General features: G+C 44.8%; 1 protein-coding gene across 5 annotated transcripts in view; it reads left to right on the forward strand.

Moving 5' to 3' along the window:
• raph1a (Ras association (RalGDS/AF-6) and pleckstrin homology domains 1a) overlaps window positions 1-20,388 on the forward strand; it is an 85,700-nt gene that overhangs the window by 37,494 nt on the left and 27,818 nt on the right. For 3 of the 5 annotated variants that reach the window (XM_055230582.1, XM_055230584.1, XM_055230585.1), the window contains exons 3-8: window positions 13,170-13,304; window positions 14,991-15,102; window positions 15,180-15,316; window positions 16,343-16,567; window positions 18,190-18,357; window positions 18,473-18,637. In XM_055230582.1, the coding sequence (XP_055086557.1) occupies window positions 13,170-13,304; window positions 14,991-15,102; window positions 15,180-15,316; window positions 16,343-16,567; window positions 18,190-18,357; window positions 18,473-18,637 (942 nt within the window). The remainder of the gene's footprint in view (window positions 1-13,169; window positions 13,305-14,990; window positions 15,103-15,179; window positions 15,317-16,342; window positions 16,568-18,189; window positions 18,358-18,472; window positions 18,638-20,388) is intronic. The other 2 variants (XM_033986782.2, XM_055230586.1) reach the window with 1 other exon arrangement.

The following is a 20,388-nucleotide window of genomic DNA, read 5'->3' on the forward strand; positions in this document are numbered from 1 at the left end:
GTTCAGCCCTGGTTTAGCCCTGGTTTAGCCCTGGTTTAGCCCTGGTTTAGCCCTGGTTTAGTCCTGGTTTAGTCCTGGCCTCCTGCTGATCCTAGAGTCAGGACTAAACGAGGAATAAACTAAATTAGACCAGGAATAAATCAAGGTGAACCAGGACTAAATCGGGACAAACCGGGACTAGACCAGGACTAGATGTTGTTTCCTCATAACAAACAGACCTGGGGTTGTGTTTTGTTTCATTGACACATAGACCAGGACAAAACCAGGACTAAACCAGGACTAGACCAGGCTGGACCAGGACTCGACTGTGACTAGACCAGGATTAAACTTGGACTAAACCGGGTCCCTGAAGTCCTCCTCATGTGAGATGGTTCTTGTGGCTCATGTGGGAGATGTTCTTTGGTGCTGGTCCATGGAGAGACTTGTTCACACTGAGCTGCTTTAAAGTCTCTGAGCCACAGGAGCCAGAGACCTGAGCCACAGGACACATGTGTGAAGTACTTCCTGGTTCTAGTCCTGACCCGAGCAGCAGTGTTCTGGATGTTCTGGATGTTCTGTCTTAAGGCTCGTTTGGAGAGACCAGTGAGCAGGACGTTACAGTCGTCTAAGTTACTGGAGACAAATGCAGGATAAATCTCTCTAAATCACTATCGGTGTCAGAACTGAAACTTTACAATTACAAACGACATGTGATGTTCAAATGTTGCAGTTTAACTCTGTTTTGAACCCGTATGAACAGGGTTTATGTTTTCTCCGTCTCGTCGTTGGACTCATCGCACAGATCCATGTCTCTTTTGTCTCTTTTGGTAACGATCGTTCTCAAGTGGAACCAACAGAAACACGAGCTGAGCCGTTGGGACCGGCTCATAATTTCTGTGTTTAGCTCTGGAGGCTTTTCTGGTTTTGGCAACATACAGACTAATATACAGCGTGTGATTATAGAAGTGAAGAGTGAGGAGCTCCGCAGAACGACTGGACGGACGTGGAGAGATTGTGTAGATGTGTAATTATTTGCTTAGTCTCCACAGCGTCGTGTTTACAGCTGGAATGTCCTTATGTTTTCCGTCATTGTGTTTTCGTGGAGAATTTGAATTGGCCGAACATTTGTTGTCAAAGTAGCAGTAGTAGTAGTAGTAGTAGTAGTAGTAGTAGTAGTAGTAGTAGTAGTAGTAGTCACATTTTATATCGCGGTTCACCTTTCGCGGTCTCGCTGTTTCGCGGATTTTTCCAGTGCAATTCTACACGCTTTTGGTTTGAAGTGCATTGTGTCGTGCGTCCTGATTGGCTGTTGGACTGTAGATCATTGTGTTCTGCGTCCTGATTGGCTGTTGGACTGTAGACCATTGTCCATCAGTGTCAATTTTGTTTTTTGGAGGTTTTTTTTGCTATTTTGAGTTCTTTTTTTTTTTTTTTTTTTTTTTAGTTTATTTTAAACTTTTTTTTAAGTTATTTTGAGAGGGTTTTTTTTGGTTGTTTTTGGTTATTTTGAGTTAATTATTATTATTATTATTTTTATTTGTTTTTGTGTCCTCTCTCTCTAACTGCTGCTGTCAGACTCGTCATTTTGGTCTTAGGGACTGTAGACCATTGTGTTGTGCGTCCTGATTGGCTGTTGGACTGTAGACCATTGTGTTCTGCGTCCTGATTGGCTGTTGGACTGTAGACCATTGTCCATCAGTCTCCTCCGTGCCGTGTCTCCTGTCCAGTACAGAATGTGTTCGGACAAATTTACATAAACGTCGGATCGCGGTGTGACTCTGAAGTGCTGTACGTTTGCGATTTGTTTTCCCCCCGACAAAACCCACAACGTCGATGAAACGTTCTGCACCGACAAAGACGCCGACGAAGGTTTGAACTTTGAGAGAGAAATGTGAGAAAATGTTAACGCCTGTGTGAGAAAAGTGTATAAAGTGTGTGGTGAGGGGTTTTACAGCAAAAAACATAGAGAATAATTGTAAAAAATAAAGCTGATACTTCGCGGATTTCGTCTTTTGCGGGTTGTTTATGTCGATCAGTGGACAAATACTCGACCAGCTATACTTTTATACTTTTTCCCATCATCGGGGCCATGGAAATAATGAAAGAACTGAAGATAATCCAGAAAAAAAAAACATTTTACATGAACTTATTTACTTATTTGCTTTGTTTGTTTTCATATTTTAAACAGGTGACACTTGAAAAGGAGCGTCTGGGTGCTTGTCTTTGGGTTCTCCTGTTTGAGTAAAGCTAAAAAAGAAACAGAACATTAAAAAAAATCGTAAAAATCCGAGTCTGATTTACGTCCCTTGAAGCACATCTGGCTCTGGTGAAGCGCGCTCACCTTCTGCCTCCATCCGCACAACACAAATATATAAATCAGACGTGTTCTTCCACAGAGGCTGATCGGAACGCCGCAGAACATTTGAGTTTTGGGGGCGGCTCGTCTTTGAGGAAATGCTTGTGGCCAGCGGGGAGTTTATTGTCGTTGCCTGCGCCGTGTCCGTCCGCAGCATCTGAGCCGCTCGCAGCTAAATCTATTTACTTCAACTGGGATCTACTTCCTGCTGCCTCCTCTTTGTTTCTGAGGAGCGAAAAATAGCTCTCGTTTGTTCTGGGACTAAATGTGGAACGCGGCGGTGAGTTCGGGGCAGTGTCGAGTTCCACGGGAGCAGCTGTTGTACCTGAGTCGGGATCGGGGTTTAACGGGGACGAGGCGGGTTCGGGGGAAAGGGGGCACAATGGGACGAGATGTAAAAAAAAGAGCAGCAGAACAAACGTGATCAAAGTTCTACGTTTAATGTCGCCGTTTGTCAGAAGAACAACACTGGAGCAATGTTTTTATAAAGGGTTTTATGGGGCTACGACGATAAGATTGACTTAATGTGTCACTTTAACTTTTTATGCATGATTGTCTATGTCTAAAAACTAAACCTGGAAGGAGAAGAGGAGGAGAGAGGAAGAGCGAGGGAGAGGAGGAGACAGAGAAAGGAGTATCGGGAGAGGGAAGAGCAGAGGTGGATGAGAACGTTTAATACAAGATCTCATGATGGTCTATGTCTAAAAAGTGAAGAATACAGAGGAGGAGAGAGGGAGGAGAGGAAAGGAGGAGAGAGGGAGGAAGGAGGAGAGAGGGACGGAGAGGGAGGGAGGAGGAGAGGAGGGGAGAGGAAGGAAGGGGAGAGAAGAGGAAGAGAGAGGGAGTGAGTGAGAGGGAGGGAGAAGGAGAGGAAGAGAGAGGGAAAGGAGGCAAAGAGAGAAGGAAAGAGAAAGAGGAGAGGAAGTGCATTGGAAGAGGGAGAAGAGAGAAGAAGAAGAAGGGATGGAGAAGAACCTTTAATAAAGATCTCATGATGGTCTATGTCTAAAAACAGATCAATAGAGAAGAGGAGAGAAGGAGAAGAGGAAAGGAGGAGAGATGGACAGCAAGGGAAGGAGGAGACAAAAAGGAGAGGAGGAAAGAGTGAGTGAAAGCAAAAGAGGAGAGGAGGGGAGAGGAATGAAGGGGAGAGAAGAGGAAGAGAAAGGGAGTGAGTGGGAGGGAGGGAGGGAGGAAGAGGGAGGGAGGGAAAGGAGGCAAAGAGAAAAGGAAAGAGAAAGAGGAGAGGAAGTGCATTGGGAAGAGGGGGAAGAGAGAAGAAGAGATGGAGAAGAACCTTTAATAAAGATCTCATGATGGTCTATGTCTAAAAACAGATCAATAGAGAAGAGGAGAGAGGGAGAAGAGGAAAGGAGGAGGAGACAACGAAGAGGAGAGGAGGAGAGAGGGAGCAAGAGGATGAAAGAGGAAAGAAGGAGGAGTGAAGAGGAGGCGAGGAGGAGGAAGGGAGTGAGAGGAGAGAGTGAGTGAGTGGGAGGAGGAGAGAAAGAAGGAGAGGAAGAGGAGAGAGGGAGTAAAGGAGGGAGGGAGGAGGAGAGAAGAGGAGGAGAGAGAAAGAAGAGGAAAGGAGGAGAGAGGGAGCAAGAGGAGGAAAGAGGAAGGAAGGAGGAGTGAGAGGAGAGAGTGAGTGGGAGGAGGAGAGGAAGAGGAGTGAGGGAGAGAAAGAGGGGAGGAGGAGCGGAGCATTGGGAAGAGCAGAGATGGAGAAGATGTTTTAATCTAAGATCTGGTGATTGTCTCCGTCTAAAAACTGTCCGCTCTAGAAATGAAATGGGGAAAAAAGCTTTTGGGGTTTTGTTTTTTCTTCCTTCACAAAAATGAAATGAATTTGAAGGACAAGAAAAACTCTCTCCACTGCAGCACTTTAATAACGTGAAGATAAACATTTATAATCAACCTGCTCCTGTTTTTAATGTTTCAAATGGACCTGTTCAGTTGTTTGTTCTGTGTTTTCTCGGGTAAATACGAACATTTAAGACCAAAACGACGAGTCCGACGGCAGCAGATGCACAGAGAGGACGCGGTTTTTCAGTGTAAAGTGAATTGGAGCCAGAGTCGACGGAGATGGAAAACGCGCCCGTGATCATTTCCTGTCTGGAACACGTCGGTAGCGCCTCAGCCATGTGCATTTGTACGTCGCAAAAACACACCCCCAGAGCTTTTGTCATTACAGAAGACGGTACAAGAACATGCAGCTGCGCCTTCGTTCCTCCGCTCCCAGTTTGAATCGGGCCTGGCTCCGTTTTGAGAGACACACGCAGATGTCCATGTGAAGCTGTGGAGCAGACAGGAAATGATGTCACCCTCTGCTGGTCCCGGGGGGAAGTGATATCATTGTTGTACTGGATCAGCGGGCAGCGGCTCCTCTCCTCCTCTGCTTCCTCTTCCCCTCTCCCTCCGTCTCGCGTCCTGTATGAGACCGACTGAAAAAAAGGGAGTTTGAATCAGAGGAAAAACGCCACCTTAGTTTTTTTATGGTTCGATCGTGAACTGCCCCGTTTGTTTATGCTGAGGCTTATCTGGCATTTGGGTTAGAACATGATGTGAGCTGATTATAGGGGCAGAATGACCTAAGGTGACATTTGGAACAATATATGTATGAAATATAAGCAAAGAGCCTCAGAGCAGCACGTGTTTGTGAGTTTAAAGAGAAATATCAACAATACAAACCAGAGAATTACGTAAAACACATCCCTAAAACTCAAACACACAGCAGAGATTCAGAACATGTTTTTATTCATGTTTTACTAAATAATTTGAGGTGTTTTGTAACTTAAAGCTGCACTATGTCATTTCTCTGCTTGGGGGTTTGTCACCTGGTCGTTTCCATGCCTGAAATGTTCCATAGTATGATATTAAACACATTATTACATGTGATTTTGTGTCTCTGCAGCCTGTGAGACCTTTTGGCCCGGCTGTGTCCAATGAGCGATAATCCTTTTGTTTCCAGACTGAGTCGCCCAGAGCGACGTCACTAACGCGCGTGTCTCCTGTTTATGAGCCCGAAACACTTTCACAGCAGAGCGGCTGAGTGAGCTGGAAGAGCGACAGGCCCACGAACGAACACACAAACACACGGACACACACATACACAGATACACAGACACACAGACACACAGACACACTCACAGACACCCCGACACACTCACAGACACACAGACACACTCACAGACACACAGACACACAGACACACAAACACACAGACACACTCACAGACACACAGACACACACACAGACACACCCCCACCCCCACAGACACACAGACACACTCATGAACACACAAACACACAAACACACACTCACAGACACACTCACAGACACACTCACGAACACACAGACACACAGACACACACACACACTCACAGACACCCCGACACACTCACAGACACACAGACACACACTCACAGACACACAAACACACAGACACACAAACACACAGACACACTCACAGACACACAGACACACACACAGACACACCCCCACCCCCACAGACACACAGACACACTCATGAACACACAAACACACAGACACACAGACACACACTCACAGACACACACTCACAGACACACAAACACACAGACACACGCACAGACACACTCACAGACACACAAACACACAGACACACAAACACACAGACACACAGACACACACACCCCAACACACTCAGACCTACACTATGGATAATGGAGCAGTGTGAATCCTTAAACAAATTATACCTCCTGCTGTGAAGTAAATAAACAATAGCAGTGTGTGTTGCGTGTGTGTGTGTTGTGCGTGTGTGTTGCATGTGTGTTGTGTGTGTGTGTTGCGTCTGTTGTGTGGGGGTGTGTGGGTGTGTGTGTGTGTGTGTTGTGTGTGTGTGTGTATCAGGTTCAAACATATCAGTTCAGTCGATGTCACATTCTGGTTTATAAACTGGTGCGTTTCTCTCTGTTTTTATCACAACAGGATCTTTTCAAATTACTGTCCTAAAATTATTAACCTTATGTGACACAGAACTACTACTACTACTACTACTACTACTACTACTACTACTACTACTACTACTACTACTACTACTACTACTACTACTACTACTACTACTACTACTACTACTACTACTACTACTACTACTACTACTACTACTACTACTACTACTACTACTACTACTAGTACTGCTGCTGCTGCTCGTATTTAGCTCAAGATGGAGTTATGTTTTACCAGAGCGTGCTGTGCTTGTTCTCCTCATTATTGGCTCACTCTGTTATATTACATTATATTCTTGTGCGGTTCCTGTAGAGTTTATAATCCCTCATTGTCCCATATTTGAGGCCTGGTGCTCAGAACATTTCTTTTCATTTTGAACAGGAAGTGCATGGACATGTTTATATTATTAAGACGTGGTTTTGGATAAATATTTATAACAAACTAAAAATGCAAATGTGAAAGTCCATTATTAAAACACAGAACTGAACCTGAGAATTGAAGACGCTGGTTGAATGAGGCAGAACACGCTGTAGTTATTAAGACTCTGAACATACAGTTTTGTTATGTTTTTGTGTCGCACTGTGCAGAGTTCACATTAGGACTTTTTAAAGCAGCCAATAAGAACGTGTTAGTCCATCCGTGGCCTGTTTGATCTGTGGATTAAAGAGTTAAACTAGCGGGGCTGATGTTTCTCATGAGTCTGGCTTTGCTGTGGTGTGGCCTGTGCCTGTGTGTGACACTGAGACATCCCCACTAACTGCTCGGATCCACTCAGGCCTTCACTTTTCTACTCCTGATTTATAGTTTTCACTCCACACAAACCGAGCGCCCGGGCCTAAAAATACCCAGAGTGTGAGAGAGCTGCCCCGATACGGAGCCGTGGGAACAGGCCAGGGGGAACTGAGGGGCCAAAGTGTGTGTTTGGGTTTGGTTGTTGCAGCAGGACCACTTCAGGGACCGGTGTTCTGTGGGAACCCGGGCGTCCCCCAGAGAGCGGCGCCCGAGTGACTTTTCTAACGCGGTTTGTGACGCTGACAGCTGTGTTTTTGTCGTGTTTTTAATAGAATCGCACTGACTGAAAATGAAATGTTTGTATGAATGAGCCACGCTGTACGACATGTTCATTTGGGTCGACGTAATATCAGCAACAGTCTCTTCCTGTCTCCGTCTGCGCAGGCGAGCCCGGGTCCGTCTGCGCAGGCGAGCCCGGGTCTGTCTTTGTGTCCTTCAAAAAGCAAAAAAAAAGCAAGTCGTTTTCCTCCTCCACCAGTGTGTCCAGTCCTCACGGTGTATTTAGCCACAGGTGAAGGAAAAGCCCGCGGCGTACAGGGGGAGTGAGCGTGTGCATGTGCCGTCTGCTTAAAGCTCGTTGCCATGGAAATAAGCTGACGGACTCTCACGTGGCTCAAGGTGTTTGGGGTGAACGTTGTGCGGTGTGTGTGCGAACAAGACTGACACAAATGTAAAGTGAAAAGAAATAAATCTAGCGTCACTGGGGCACAAACGTGTGAAAACCACCGGGGGGCGCTCCACAGAGACACTAACATGTGAAAACCACTGGGGGGCGCTCCACAAAGACGCTAACATGTGAAAACGACCTCAGAGGAGCCTCTTTCAGTATAAAACACACGTGGACGTTGTGTTGACAGTTACAGTCTGTTGTCATAAAAGATGATTTATTTTTCTTAAAGTCAAAGTGGAGTTTTCACACTGGACACTGGCTGTAGTTTGCGTAGCCGTCCCGTCTCGCAATGGGACAGATCGAGAGACTCTTTGAACTTTATTTCTATAGCGCTTTTAAAACAACTTCAGACGATCAAAATGCTCCACTGGCAGCAAAAAATAAAAATAAAATATACAAAAAACAGCAAGAAATACACACAGCACTTCCATTATTAATCTAAATAATGTGATGTCCTTTTACTCTTAATGAAGTTTAAATGTCAGGTGTTTTGTTTCTGTAAACCTGCAGCTGAGAGTTGGACTTTTGGCCCGTTCTCCACCGGTTCTGAAAAACATTTGATTGTTCCTCTTCGATTTATCTGCAGAAGACTAACAAAATACAGAAAAGCTGCTCAAATGTTTTCGTTGGTAGAGACGCACATTTCCCAGTGCCTTATGGGGGATTAGCGTGAGGTGGTAGTTAATAGAGGTTTAACAGTAGCTGACTTTACCGCGCTTTGATGATGACCCTGAAGGCAACGCAAACCCCGTCCTAATCCACGATAATAGAGCAGAGCCTCAGCTGAAGCCGGGTACCACTGTTATTGCACTCGTTTCCAATAAAAACACAGTCCTCACCCTCCGCAGAGGCCGACGGTAGCTGCGCCTGTGTGAGGTCAGGGGGCAAAGGTCGGATCTTTGAGTACTTCCTGTTTGGCTGATGAAGAATAACTCGTAGGTCGACCGTGTTTACGATTACTGCTCCGTTTAATTTACAAAAATGCTCAAAAATAATACAACTTAATGATTTGATTTTGATTTTTTTTCGTCTGCCCGTGCAGCTTTTAAAACATAAATCGTAAAATAAAACTACTTGGTGAATTGCCAGTTAATTGGTTAAACATTATACACAGACTTTCTGATTAAAATCAAAGGGGAACGAGGGAGTAGCGGTTCACAAATGCGTTTTTTTTAGGAGGATAGATGGAGAGAACAGGCAGAGGGAGGAGGAGTGAGTGAACGCTTTGGGAGTGACAGGAGTGTGGCAGCAGCGGCAGAGTAATTACTGTTTACTTTGGACGCACACGGCGAGGACGCACTCTGAGTTTGTTCCTTTTCAAACTGAGAAAGCGTCTTCGGATTGAGAGCAGTTTGTGTCTGTGTCAGAGAAGCAGAAACAACAGTGAAAAGAGCATTTATTTTAATCGATTATTTTTCCAGACGGAGGTTCAGTTTGGTTTCATCCCTGACAGTTTGGGGCTGCTCACTAGCGCCTCAGAGTGGTCACGTGATGTCGCTGTGACGTAACGTGACGTGTCCGGTCAGCTGATTTTAGTGCCGTCTTTATCAGTGGAGGCAGGACGACAGCGCCATCTACAGTCTCGGGACAGTAGCGCAGGTGTGTGAGAGTAAAAAAGGCCCCTCGTCCCGGTTTATCGTCCCGTGTGCACATTTCCGTATTTCAATTGTTACCATAGTAAAATTACCTTACATTAGGGGTAAAACAGAGAAAGCGCAAAGGGCAATGAAAAATCAGACCATTTGAATGTGCGCTGACCGTAGACCAGGGCTGTCCAAACCACGGCCCAGGAGCCAAATGCGGCCCTCGGACCAATTTTTGTTGGTCTCACGCCTCCTCCTAAACTCCTTCTATTGACCAGGAAGTATTTTTTTACTCCAAACTGCAGAGATTCTACCTCTATAACCTGAATAACATCACATTGCATTGTCCGACAGACCTAAAAATAATCTTCCAAGTCTTATTAATGGAAAAATGTCTCTGTCAAACGTGTTAAATGCATCGTTTGACTCCCTGTATCGACACTGGTCTGTGGCCCTCGGCTCCTGTCGTATGAAGCTCATCAAGGCCAGAGCAGTTATAGCGGCCAATTTGGAGCCGAGTTCATATTTGGAATTCCGACTGTGAGTATCATAGCAACCAAAGAGCCAATCCAGAGTGAGGTTGTTGAAGGTAACGCCTTTTTCCGCTCACACTGCTGGTTTAACAGGGAGCGAGCACTTGGCAACGCTGTCAATCAAACCTGTTGCTAACGCTAGCGGGAGCAACCTCGGGGAAAGAAGGCGTCTGATTTGTCTGTTTTTAATGTTCATTTCTGGATTTACAGACACTACAGTGAAATAAAAACCCCAGGATCATGTAGAGGGTTAATACGAACATTTAAGACCAAAATAACGAGTCTAACAGCAGCAGGTTAGCTATGTCTGTTTATATTTACAGTACAGTCTGTGGTGGCAACAAAACATTTCTCTACTGATCCAAACCAACATAAATTGACTTAATATTTGAGCAAGAATTTAAAACTATTTTTTAAACGTCTGATTCAGATGCGCAGTAACTTAAATAAGCCGTTGTAGGTGTTTGGGTTTGTCCCGTAACTGTTTTGCTGGAAGCTGCAGTCTAACTTGTCATTTTGGCACGTCGGTGTGAGCTGTGGGGAGCTTGACCAGCTGGGCCTGTAATGCACAAGCAAATATTTTGATAGTGAAATCAGACTCACACCCTTGTTTGATGAAGTAAACTGCTTTCCTTACCGTCCTTATCGAAAGTACTCAAAGGGCAGAGCGTGTGTGCGTTTGTGTGCCTGTATATGCGAGTACCTGACGCACATTTTCGGTGTTATCACTTTAAATTAATTTCTAAATAACTGTTTTCTTCCCAAATTCAAGTCAACGGAGCGCAAATGTGTATTCTGTACGTTACAATAAACACGAAAAATGTCCCGCCGTGTGACAGAAACACTTTTCTTTAAAACATTCTCGAACAGGGGCAGTACCAGGGGGGGCCTTGGGGGGGCACTAGCGTCTCCTAGAATGACCAATGCTCCTCCATAGCTCCCTCAAAAATGTTCACAGCACATTAAATTTTGACTAAAAACGTTCAAATGGCAACTGCAGAGTGTTCAAAATGAGACTATAATTAAAAAAAAAAGAAATCTTAAAACTTTTATAAATCGCAACAGGGGCTGACTACGTGTGAACTGGTTTAAAACAGCGACTGAAACGTGGTGGGTGATGGGGGTCCGCTCGAATCCACGAAACCATCTAAATCAGGGGCATCAGACTCAAATGGTCAGATGTAACTGTAAGATAAATGTAACTAAATGTAAGTTAAAATAAATGCAACTACTTTTTAATCTATATTTATTACTTATTCAAGTTACAAATATTGCATATGGATTTGCGTAGATATGAAAACATGGCTGTGTAACTGTGTATCTCCTGATAAATTGATTTTTTTAAGACAGCCATTCCTTTTAATTTACTTTGCCGGGCCACATAAAATGACGTGACGGCCCACATTTGGTCCACGGGCCTTGACTTTGACACATGGTCTAAATGAACTTAACCCACTCTTAGCTCCTCCAACCAAAACTGTCTGGCACCGCCCCCGTTTTAGCCTGAATCTTGTGTCTGAGTCAGTCCATAAAGATAAACAGAAGCATATTTACATAATTTAATAAAACTACACTTTTATCTGTACTTTAAACGTATAAAAGATATAAACAGATTAATGCTGTGATCCAAAGGGAGTCCTGTGTGTGACATGAAACATCACATATTTAAAAAGACACTTACACAAAGCTAGAAGGACCAGGGGGCGCTCTGGGGTTGTTTAAGACGCAGGTCAAAAGAAATAATGATCATTTTCTTTAATATCTCTGAAAATCTTTGAACCTGCTGCAGTTTAGTTTAGTTGCCTGATTGTTAAAAATACATTCTTCACGACAGTTTTATAAAGATTAAACGGCACAGAGACATTTTTTAATATGGTAAATGTGCAGTGAGCATCCAGCAGGGGGCAGGAGAGGGCGCAGGGCAGGTTCACACGGCTCAAAATGACGATGATGTAACGTTTGTGAAAAGGCTTCTGGACAGTTGTTGTAGAACTGATGTGTTTTTGAAAATCATTTTTGTGTTTTGGTTCAAAGACGAGTCCCAAGACAGAAAAAAAAGTTACAAGTTTACATCCTTAAACGTCACAAAAACATTATTTTCGTTCGTTATTAGTTTGAATCCTGCTCTAGACATAAACGTGTGTGAACGTGCGAGTGGTTCCTTCATGTAAAGTGCTTTGAGTGTCTTGAAGCGCTGTATAAAAATGACCGTTTACCAGACAAGTTGACCGGACAAGTTCTTTATTCAACCGTTTACTGGTTAAATCCTCACAGAAAAGTATGAAAAATAAGAAAAAGATCTCAACGAAAAAGGTCCCAGGGTAAATACTGACCCCAAAAATGGTTGTTCCGTGGGTCCTGCTTGAACGAGAAGTTGATATTGTGTTATTACTGTGACCACGCCTAGGACGCTGAAGGATGTGAGGGTGCGCTCCAAACAAATGCACAGAACAGGACCTGTGCGTCGGAGCAGAGGAGGCGCTCGGAGCAGAGGGGGGGGGCTCGGAGCAGAGGGGGTCACAGCAGAGCGGCTCAGGCTCGACGTGGACTGAATTTCCTTCTCACATTTTGTCGCTGGACTCGATTCTCCCTGGGAAAAAAAAAAAAAAAAAAAAAACAAAAAAGATTCATTTATTGGCTCTGGGCTCCTCTTGGGCAGCTGTGAGAGTTTTCACAGAGCTCCTCCAGTCCCCTAGGAGTCCCCCAACCACACAAACACACACAGAAACACACACAGAAACACACACACACTAATGCACGCACACACACACAAACCAGCGCACACATATAAACACACACACTCCAAATGATAGACCTTCAGACCACAGAGATCTAATTGTAGCGCTGCAGCTCGTGTCCTCATAGTGTGTTTCTGTTGTGCGTTGTGTGCGTTGTGTGTGTTGTGTGTATGTGTGTATGTGTAGGGAGAAGAGGAGAACAGATGAAATATGTTGGGTCAAAATGAGGATGTTTTTTTTTTATAAATGACATAATGAGCACATCTTCCTGTTATAGTTTTGTCTTATTCTTGTGTAAAATATGTATCATAACCACGCAACTTTTTGAAGTAGTTTAAATCAAGTTATTTGGAACCAGTTCATCCAAAACATCTGAGAGATTCATTAATTTTCGGCTCCCTGCTGTTTCCTACGACTTCGTTTTTCCACGTTTTATCTCTGTGCTGCTGTATGTTGAAGTGTGCGGCCACAAGAGGGAGCTCTCCTCTCACACAGTGGGGTCTGACGCATGTTTGCTGTGTTCTCTTACAGATGGAGCAGTTGTCAGACGAGGAGGTGGAGGTGAGAGAGGAAGACGGTGATGAAGAGGAGGATAGTGACAAAGAAGACCAAGATCTGGACAAGATGTTCGGAGCCTGGTTAGGAGAGCTTGACAAACTCACACAGGTAATGGAACAGCCCCTTATTACTCACACAGGTAATGGAACAGCCCCTTATTACGCACACAGGTAATGGAACAGCCCCTTATTACGCACACAGGTAATGGAACAGCCCCTTATTACGCACACAGGTAATGGAACAGCCCCTTATTACTCACACAGGTAATGGAACAGCCCCTTATTACACACACAGGTAATGGAACAGCCCCTTATTTCGCACACAGGTAATGGAACAGCCCCTTATTACTCACACAGGTAATGGAACAGCCCCTTATTTCGCACACAGGTAATGGAACAGCCCCTTATTACTCACACAGGTAATGGAACAGTCCCTTATTACTCACACAGGTAATGGAACAGTCCTTTATTACGCACACAGGTAACGGAACAGTCCCTTATTTCACACACAGGTAATGGAACAGCCCCTTATTACTCACACAGGTAATGGAACAGTCCCTTATTACTCACACAGGTAATGGAACAGCCCCTTATTACACACACAGGTAATGGAACAGCCCCTTATTTCGCACACAGGTAATGGAACAGCCCCTTATTACTCACACAGGTAATGGAATAGCCCCTTATTTCGCACACAGGTAATGGAACAGCCCCTTATTACTCACACAGGTAATGGAACAGTCCCTTATTACTCACACAGGTAATGGAACAGTCCCTTATTTCGCACACAGGTAACAGAACAGTCCCTTATTTCGCACACAGGTAATGGAACAGCCCCTTATTTCGCACACAGGTAATGGAGCAGCCCCTTATTACTCACACAGGTAATGGAACAGTCCCTTATTTCGCACACAGGTAATGGAACAGCCCCTTATTTCGCACACAGGTAATGGAACAGCCCCTTATTACTCACACAGCTAATGGAACAGCCCCTTATTATGCACACAGGTAATGGAGCAGCCCCTTATTACTCACACAGGTAATGGAACAGCCCCTTATTTCGCACACAGGTAATGGAACAGCCCCTTATTACGCACACAGGTAATGGAGCAGCCCCTTATTTCTCACACAGGTAATGGAACAGCCCCTTATTTCTCACACAGGTAATGGAACAGCCCCTTATTTCTCACACAGGTAATGGAACAGTCCTTTATTACTCACACAGGTAATAGAACAGCCCCTTATTACGCACACAGGTAATGGAACAGTCCATTATTACTCACACAGGTAATGGAACATTCCATATTATGCACACAGGTAATGGAACAGTCCCTTATTACACACACAGGTATTAGAACAGCCCATTATCACAAACACAGGTAGTGGAATAGCCCCTTATTACTTACTCAAATGACTTACTAGTATAGTGTTTTTTGGATGCTCAAAGATGCTTTACAAACAATAAGAAACAGTAGAAGATGACGGTGTAAATCGGGGGAGTGATGAGTTGTGGGAGCAAAGGCAGAGGGCTTGCAGGTAATGAGGAGGACCTTACTGGACGTGGTATTGTAGGGGGAGGAGCCAGGGGAGCTGTTTAAAGAATGTAAAAATGTCTTCTCCCACCCTGAGTTCAAGCCATAAACCTCCATGACCGTATGGACACCACACCTCAGAAAAAGATAACTCAAGTCTACTGAGACTCCAGAAATCCCCTGTAATAGACGTCTGACATAATATGTTCTTAAAAGGCTTCAGTCAAACAGTAATAAATGTTCCATGTTCTTTCTGTCTGCAGAGCCTGGATGACGGCCGCCCGACTGACCGCTCCAAACAGCAGAAAGCCCCTCTCAGGCAGGAGACGAACATGGCCAACTTCTCATACAGATTTTCAATTTATAACATAAACGGTACGACTTAAACGCAGATCGACCTCATGAGAATCTGCAGAAAGGACATTTTAAACCCACCTCCTTTTTCTCTGCAGAGGCGCTGAACCAGGGAGAGAACGTTGACCTGGATGCCCTCATGGCCGACCTCTCGTCCATCGAACAAGAACTCAACACGATCAACACCAAACCCGGCGCTGGCGGCATGGCTCGGCTCGGGCTCACGGACACGAAGGTGCAACGTCTGACTGGATTCACACAGACGCAAAAAGAAGGATTAAAAATGAAATGTGACGTAAACAGTAAAGAGTGTGAGGAGGTGAGGAGGGCAGTGAGGAGGTGATGAGGGCAGTGAGGAGGTGATGAGGGGTGTGAGGAGGTGATGAGGGGTGTGAGGAGGTGATGAGGGGTGTGAGGAGGTGATGAGGGGTGTGAGGAGGTGATGAGGGCAGTGAGGAAGTGATGAGGGCAGTGAGGAGGTGATGAGGGGAGTGAGGAGGTGATGAGGGGAGTGAGGAGGTGATGAGGGCAGTGAGGAGGTGATGAGGGGTGTGAGGAGGTGATGAGGGGTGTGAGGAGGTGATGAGGGGTGTGAGGAGGTGATGAGGGGTGTGAGGAGGTGATGAGGGCAGTGAGGAGGTGATGAGGACAGTGAGGAGGTGATGAGGGCAGTGAGGAGGGGTGTGAGGAGGTGATGAGGGCAGTGAGGAGGTGATGAGGGCAGTGAGGAGGTGATGAGGGCAGTGAGGAGGTGATGAGGATAGTGAGGAGGTGATGAGGGCAGTGAGGAGGTGATGAGGATAGTGAGGAGGTGATGAGGGCAGTGAGGAGGTGATGAGGGCAGTGAGGAGGTGATGAGGGCAGTGAGGATGTGATGAGGACAGTGAGTTTTTGAGACATGCCAAAACTAAAAGAACAGCATTTTAAAATTATAGGAAAGTTTATTTATTTATTTATTTTTTATTTTTTTGTACAAAATATTTTAGCTTTTGAAATGTCGTCAAAATGTCACCTAAAAACAGGAAATGGAATAACCTTTTGCTGTGGCGCGTTGGAGCGGGGGTTTCCAAAGTGGAGGTCACATTTTTATCATCATTTTTTTTGGTGAAATAAGCTCCTCTCACACAAACAAACAAACATATTAAACTGTCGGGCTGAAATTATAACCATCTTTTCCTCCCACAGTCGGTCCCGAGTTGGACGTTATTTCGGGCGTCCCTGTTGTCTGACTCTTACCTGACGCTGCGTCCTTTGTGCACAGGTGCGTCAGAAGCCCCCCGCAGGTCGCAGTAGCACCAGGCAGACAGCAGGGGGCAGCGGCATCAACAGCGTGAGCGGAGGGGGCACCAGCAGCGGGGCCAGCAGCAGCAGTAGCAGCACCAGAGCGTCACCCGCGGGAACCATCCGAGCCGCCCCGGGGCATCACGGGAGACCGGCGCTGGCGTCCAACTTCAGTCTGGACGACATCACGGCTCAGCTGGAGAAGGTGAGAGGGTGAAAACGGGCTGTGTTGGAAATAAAACTTCAAATGTATTAGTTTTTAAATAACAAAATAAAAAATTCAACTGCGTCTGAGTCATATTTTGCATAATCGTTCTTTCACACCTGTTAGCATCCTGGCTGTTAGCGCACTGGCCAGCACTATTGTTTTTTATGTTTTGATTTAGAAAACTGTAACGAGCGCCAGAACCGAAGAAGCAGCCAAACGTCTTCACTCGAAAACTTTTGTCCAGTGACAGAATTGAATTTTTCTTTTGCTCTGGATCAGACGACTGAGGGATTAACATAGACTGTATGTATAAATGGACTTAGCTAACCTGCTAGCCACCGCGTTCCAAATAGGGACTGATCATTAGCGCGGTTCCGGCTCCATCGACTCGATCCTGGAGTTTTTATTTCACTATTGTGTCTGTAAAATCAAGACATGAACATAAAAAACAGACAAACCAGGCGCATCTTCTTTCCCCGAGGTCACTGCCTCTAGCGTTAGCAACAGGTTTGATTGACAGCGCCCACTCCCTGCTCAACGGGCCCCACTCCGGATTGGCTCTTTGGTTGCTATGATACTTGCAGTCAAAATTCCACATATGTAACTCTGATCCAAATTCGTCCGGCTCACACACGTTTAAATGTGTGTTCCAAGTTTCCTGCTCTCATCTCTCTCAAAGAAAAGATGAGCAGACGTGTCATGTGCCGGTCGTGTCTGATGTGTGAATAGTGCCTCTATATCAGCGGAGGTCATTTTAGTCCAGCACTGCAGATATTTTTTTTTAAAACTCTGACAAAACTGAAAAGTGGGTCACATCGCTCTCAGAGGCAGAGTTTTACTTCAAGGTAGCGTCAAACTTTGATAAAAGCTGCAGAGCGCGTCGAGTTTACTGCACGGAAATGTCGAGTGATTAGTTTCTTAGGAAAGTGAAAACGTGTAAAATGTTTTTATACGAAAGGATTCAAAGATCACTCGATGTGAATGTGGGAGATACGGGGTCAGGGGTCAAAGGTCACAACACAGGGTCAGGGGTCAAAGATCACAACACAGTGTTTTACATCAAGGAACAAGTCAGCCATTCACAGAGGTGGAAGAAGTACTAGTAGTAGTATTTTGTTAAGTAAAAGTATAGATACTGGAGCAAAAAATATACTCAAGTAAAAGTAAAAGTATCACATGAAAAAAGTATTAACGTACGTGTTGAAAAATGTACTTAAAGACTAAAAAGTAAAAGTATTTCTCACAGATTCTGAGTCTTATAAAGCTTCAAATGTGGTGATTTTGATAAAGATTTGAGTTGAATTTTGTTCAACAGAAACAACTTAATCAATCTTTTTTTTTTTATTTCAGCAGGTCTCACATAATAATAAAAAATACTTTCACTTTTCAGTCTAGTTAAAAAATGTAGTGAGTAGAAAGTACAGATACTGCTCTCAAATGTACTCAAGTAAAAGTAAAAAGTATCCACTGTAAAATGTACTACTTAAATCTTGACACTGGGGTCAATGATGTTTACGTCAAGAGCGGGATTCGAACCGCCAACCTTCGGATCAGAGACCAAACACCGGCTGAGCTCCTAAAATGCCTGACTGTACGTGTTTTCTGTCCTTGTACCTCAGGCGTCTCTGAGTATGGACGAGGCCGCACGGCAGACCTCCTCCCACTCTCTAAGCTCCGCCTCCTCTTGCACCTCGGCTCCGCTGCGCCGCCCCGGGTCCTCCGCTCGCCAGCACAGACGCACGGGGTCAGTGGGCACCGTCAGCGAACACGAGGTAAATGGATGCCACGTACGTACGCCGGCGTTTACGTTATTTTAAAACTAAACTGACCGATACGACAAAGAGTTTTTACTGCAGTTTTTGTGAGTTAAATGTTGTTGTTTTTTTTCCCCTCGACGCTCAGGTTCGTTCTATCGTCCAGTCGTCCCGTTCGTCCGTCACATCGGCGTCGGGCGTTTCCGTGAACTCCGCCTCCTCCATGGACTCTCTGGACAGTGTTCTCCGAAATGAAGATGGACAGTGCTCAAAGGGGCCAGAAGAGGGCGCCGGACACAGCAGCAGCACAGAGGTACATACGTCACGAGTCGATTTTTTTTAATCCAAATTATGAATGATTCTTTACGCATTCCACCTGCTTTACTGACCTCACCACCTGCCAAACTGACCGGGGCTTTTCACGCAAACCTGAACACTGAAGGATTACTATATTTTATTACCTGCAGTTTAAATAAAGTACTGTTTTTATTCGATAAGCTTCATTTGGAGGGTGACGTCACGCTAACTTATTCCGCTTCTTTACGCAAACAATGGCGACCGGGCTAACACGAGCGCGAGGAAGCCAATCTGAATAAACTGGTTTAATGAGACGAAGCAGCGGAGTGACTCGGCGAGGAGTCGGAAACGAGACGCGACCTTTTAGCTGAAGTCGTGCGCCAACCCGCTAAACGCAGCCTCATTTGGATTAGCCTGATTCACAGCCTCTTATAATGACTGAAACGAGGTCAGATTCCAACAAAGTAAGCTTCAAGTTTATTTATCTATATCTTTATCTTGTTTACCGATGTCTTGCTGATTAGCGCGGGAGTGTCGTGATGCGTCTCGAAATAGAAAAAAAGGGGGTAAAGATAAATTCATTTGTATAATTAAATACCCAGAACATATAATACCCCAGTGAACATAAAACAAACACGTTAAAACTCTGTATATAAAAAACATGCTTTCTTGAAAATTATAAACTGTATATATAAATGGACATAGCTAACCTGCTAGCCGCCGCGTTCCAAACAGGAAGTGATCATGGGGTCATGGACTCTGGCTCCAATTCAGTTTCTATTGAAAAACTGTGACCTCTCTCTCTGTAACTGCTGCTGTCAGATGCGTTATTTTGGTCTTAACCTCATGCTATCGTCGGCGGTTGCGGACTTTTCATTACCGTAACTCCGCAACCAATTGTACTTCATGTAAATTCAAACGTCGTCTCAAAGCAGAGGCACGGGGCTCTTTAAAAATGTTACTGTCATTACGGTAATCTGCCTCCATTGTCCCTCGAAGACGACCAATCAGAGCGCGGGTGCCACGGGGATGTTCCCAGTCACTTATTCAATGCGTCAAAGAAAAAAATACGGATAGACATGTAAAATAGAGGTAGTTGTGTGAAAAAATTAAGTAAATTCTGATACTTCCTTTAACGTATTAACCCGCTCTACATGATCCTGGGGTTTTTATTTCACTTTTGTGTCTGTAAATCAAGATATGAACATTAATAACAGACAAATCAGGCGTCTTCTTTTGCCAAGGTCGCTCCAGCTAGCGTTAGCAACAGGTCGGGTTGACAGTGTCGCTAAGTGCCTGCTCCCTGCTAAACCAGAGGTGCGGGTAAAAAAGTGGGCGTTACCTTCAACAGCCTCGCTCCGGATTGGCTCTTTGGTTGCTATGATACTCGCGGTCGGAAATTCGCCGCTGTAATCGCTCTAGCCTCGACGAGCTTCATTTCTTTACACAGTCTATGTTGTTAACGCATTAAAATGAGACATAAATATTCGTTGTTTCAGGACATTAATGAAGCTCAATGAAAACAACAGCAAAAATATGCAAGTCCTCGAACGCGTCGTGGAATCCTCTGTTCTGGCAGTGAGCGTGAACACGAGGCTCGTACGATCAGATGTTGGCTGTTTGACCTAAATATTATTTTTAATCTGAGGCTTTCTATAAAATGGCTTCTAGTGATTGAAGCGCAAAGACACACACACGCACGGGCCTGACGATTATCAACACTGCAGCGTACATGTTCCACTATATTACTTTATCGTTTTACTGTTT

Source organism: Periophthalmus magnuspinnatus, chromosome 21, assembly GCF_009829125.3.
Source record: "Periophthalmus magnuspinnatus isolate fPerMag1 chromosome 21, fPerMag1.2.pri, whole genome shotgun sequence".
NCBI lineage: Eukaryota > Metazoa > Chordata > Actinopteri > Gobiiformes > Gobiidae > Periophthalmus > Periophthalmus magnuspinnatus.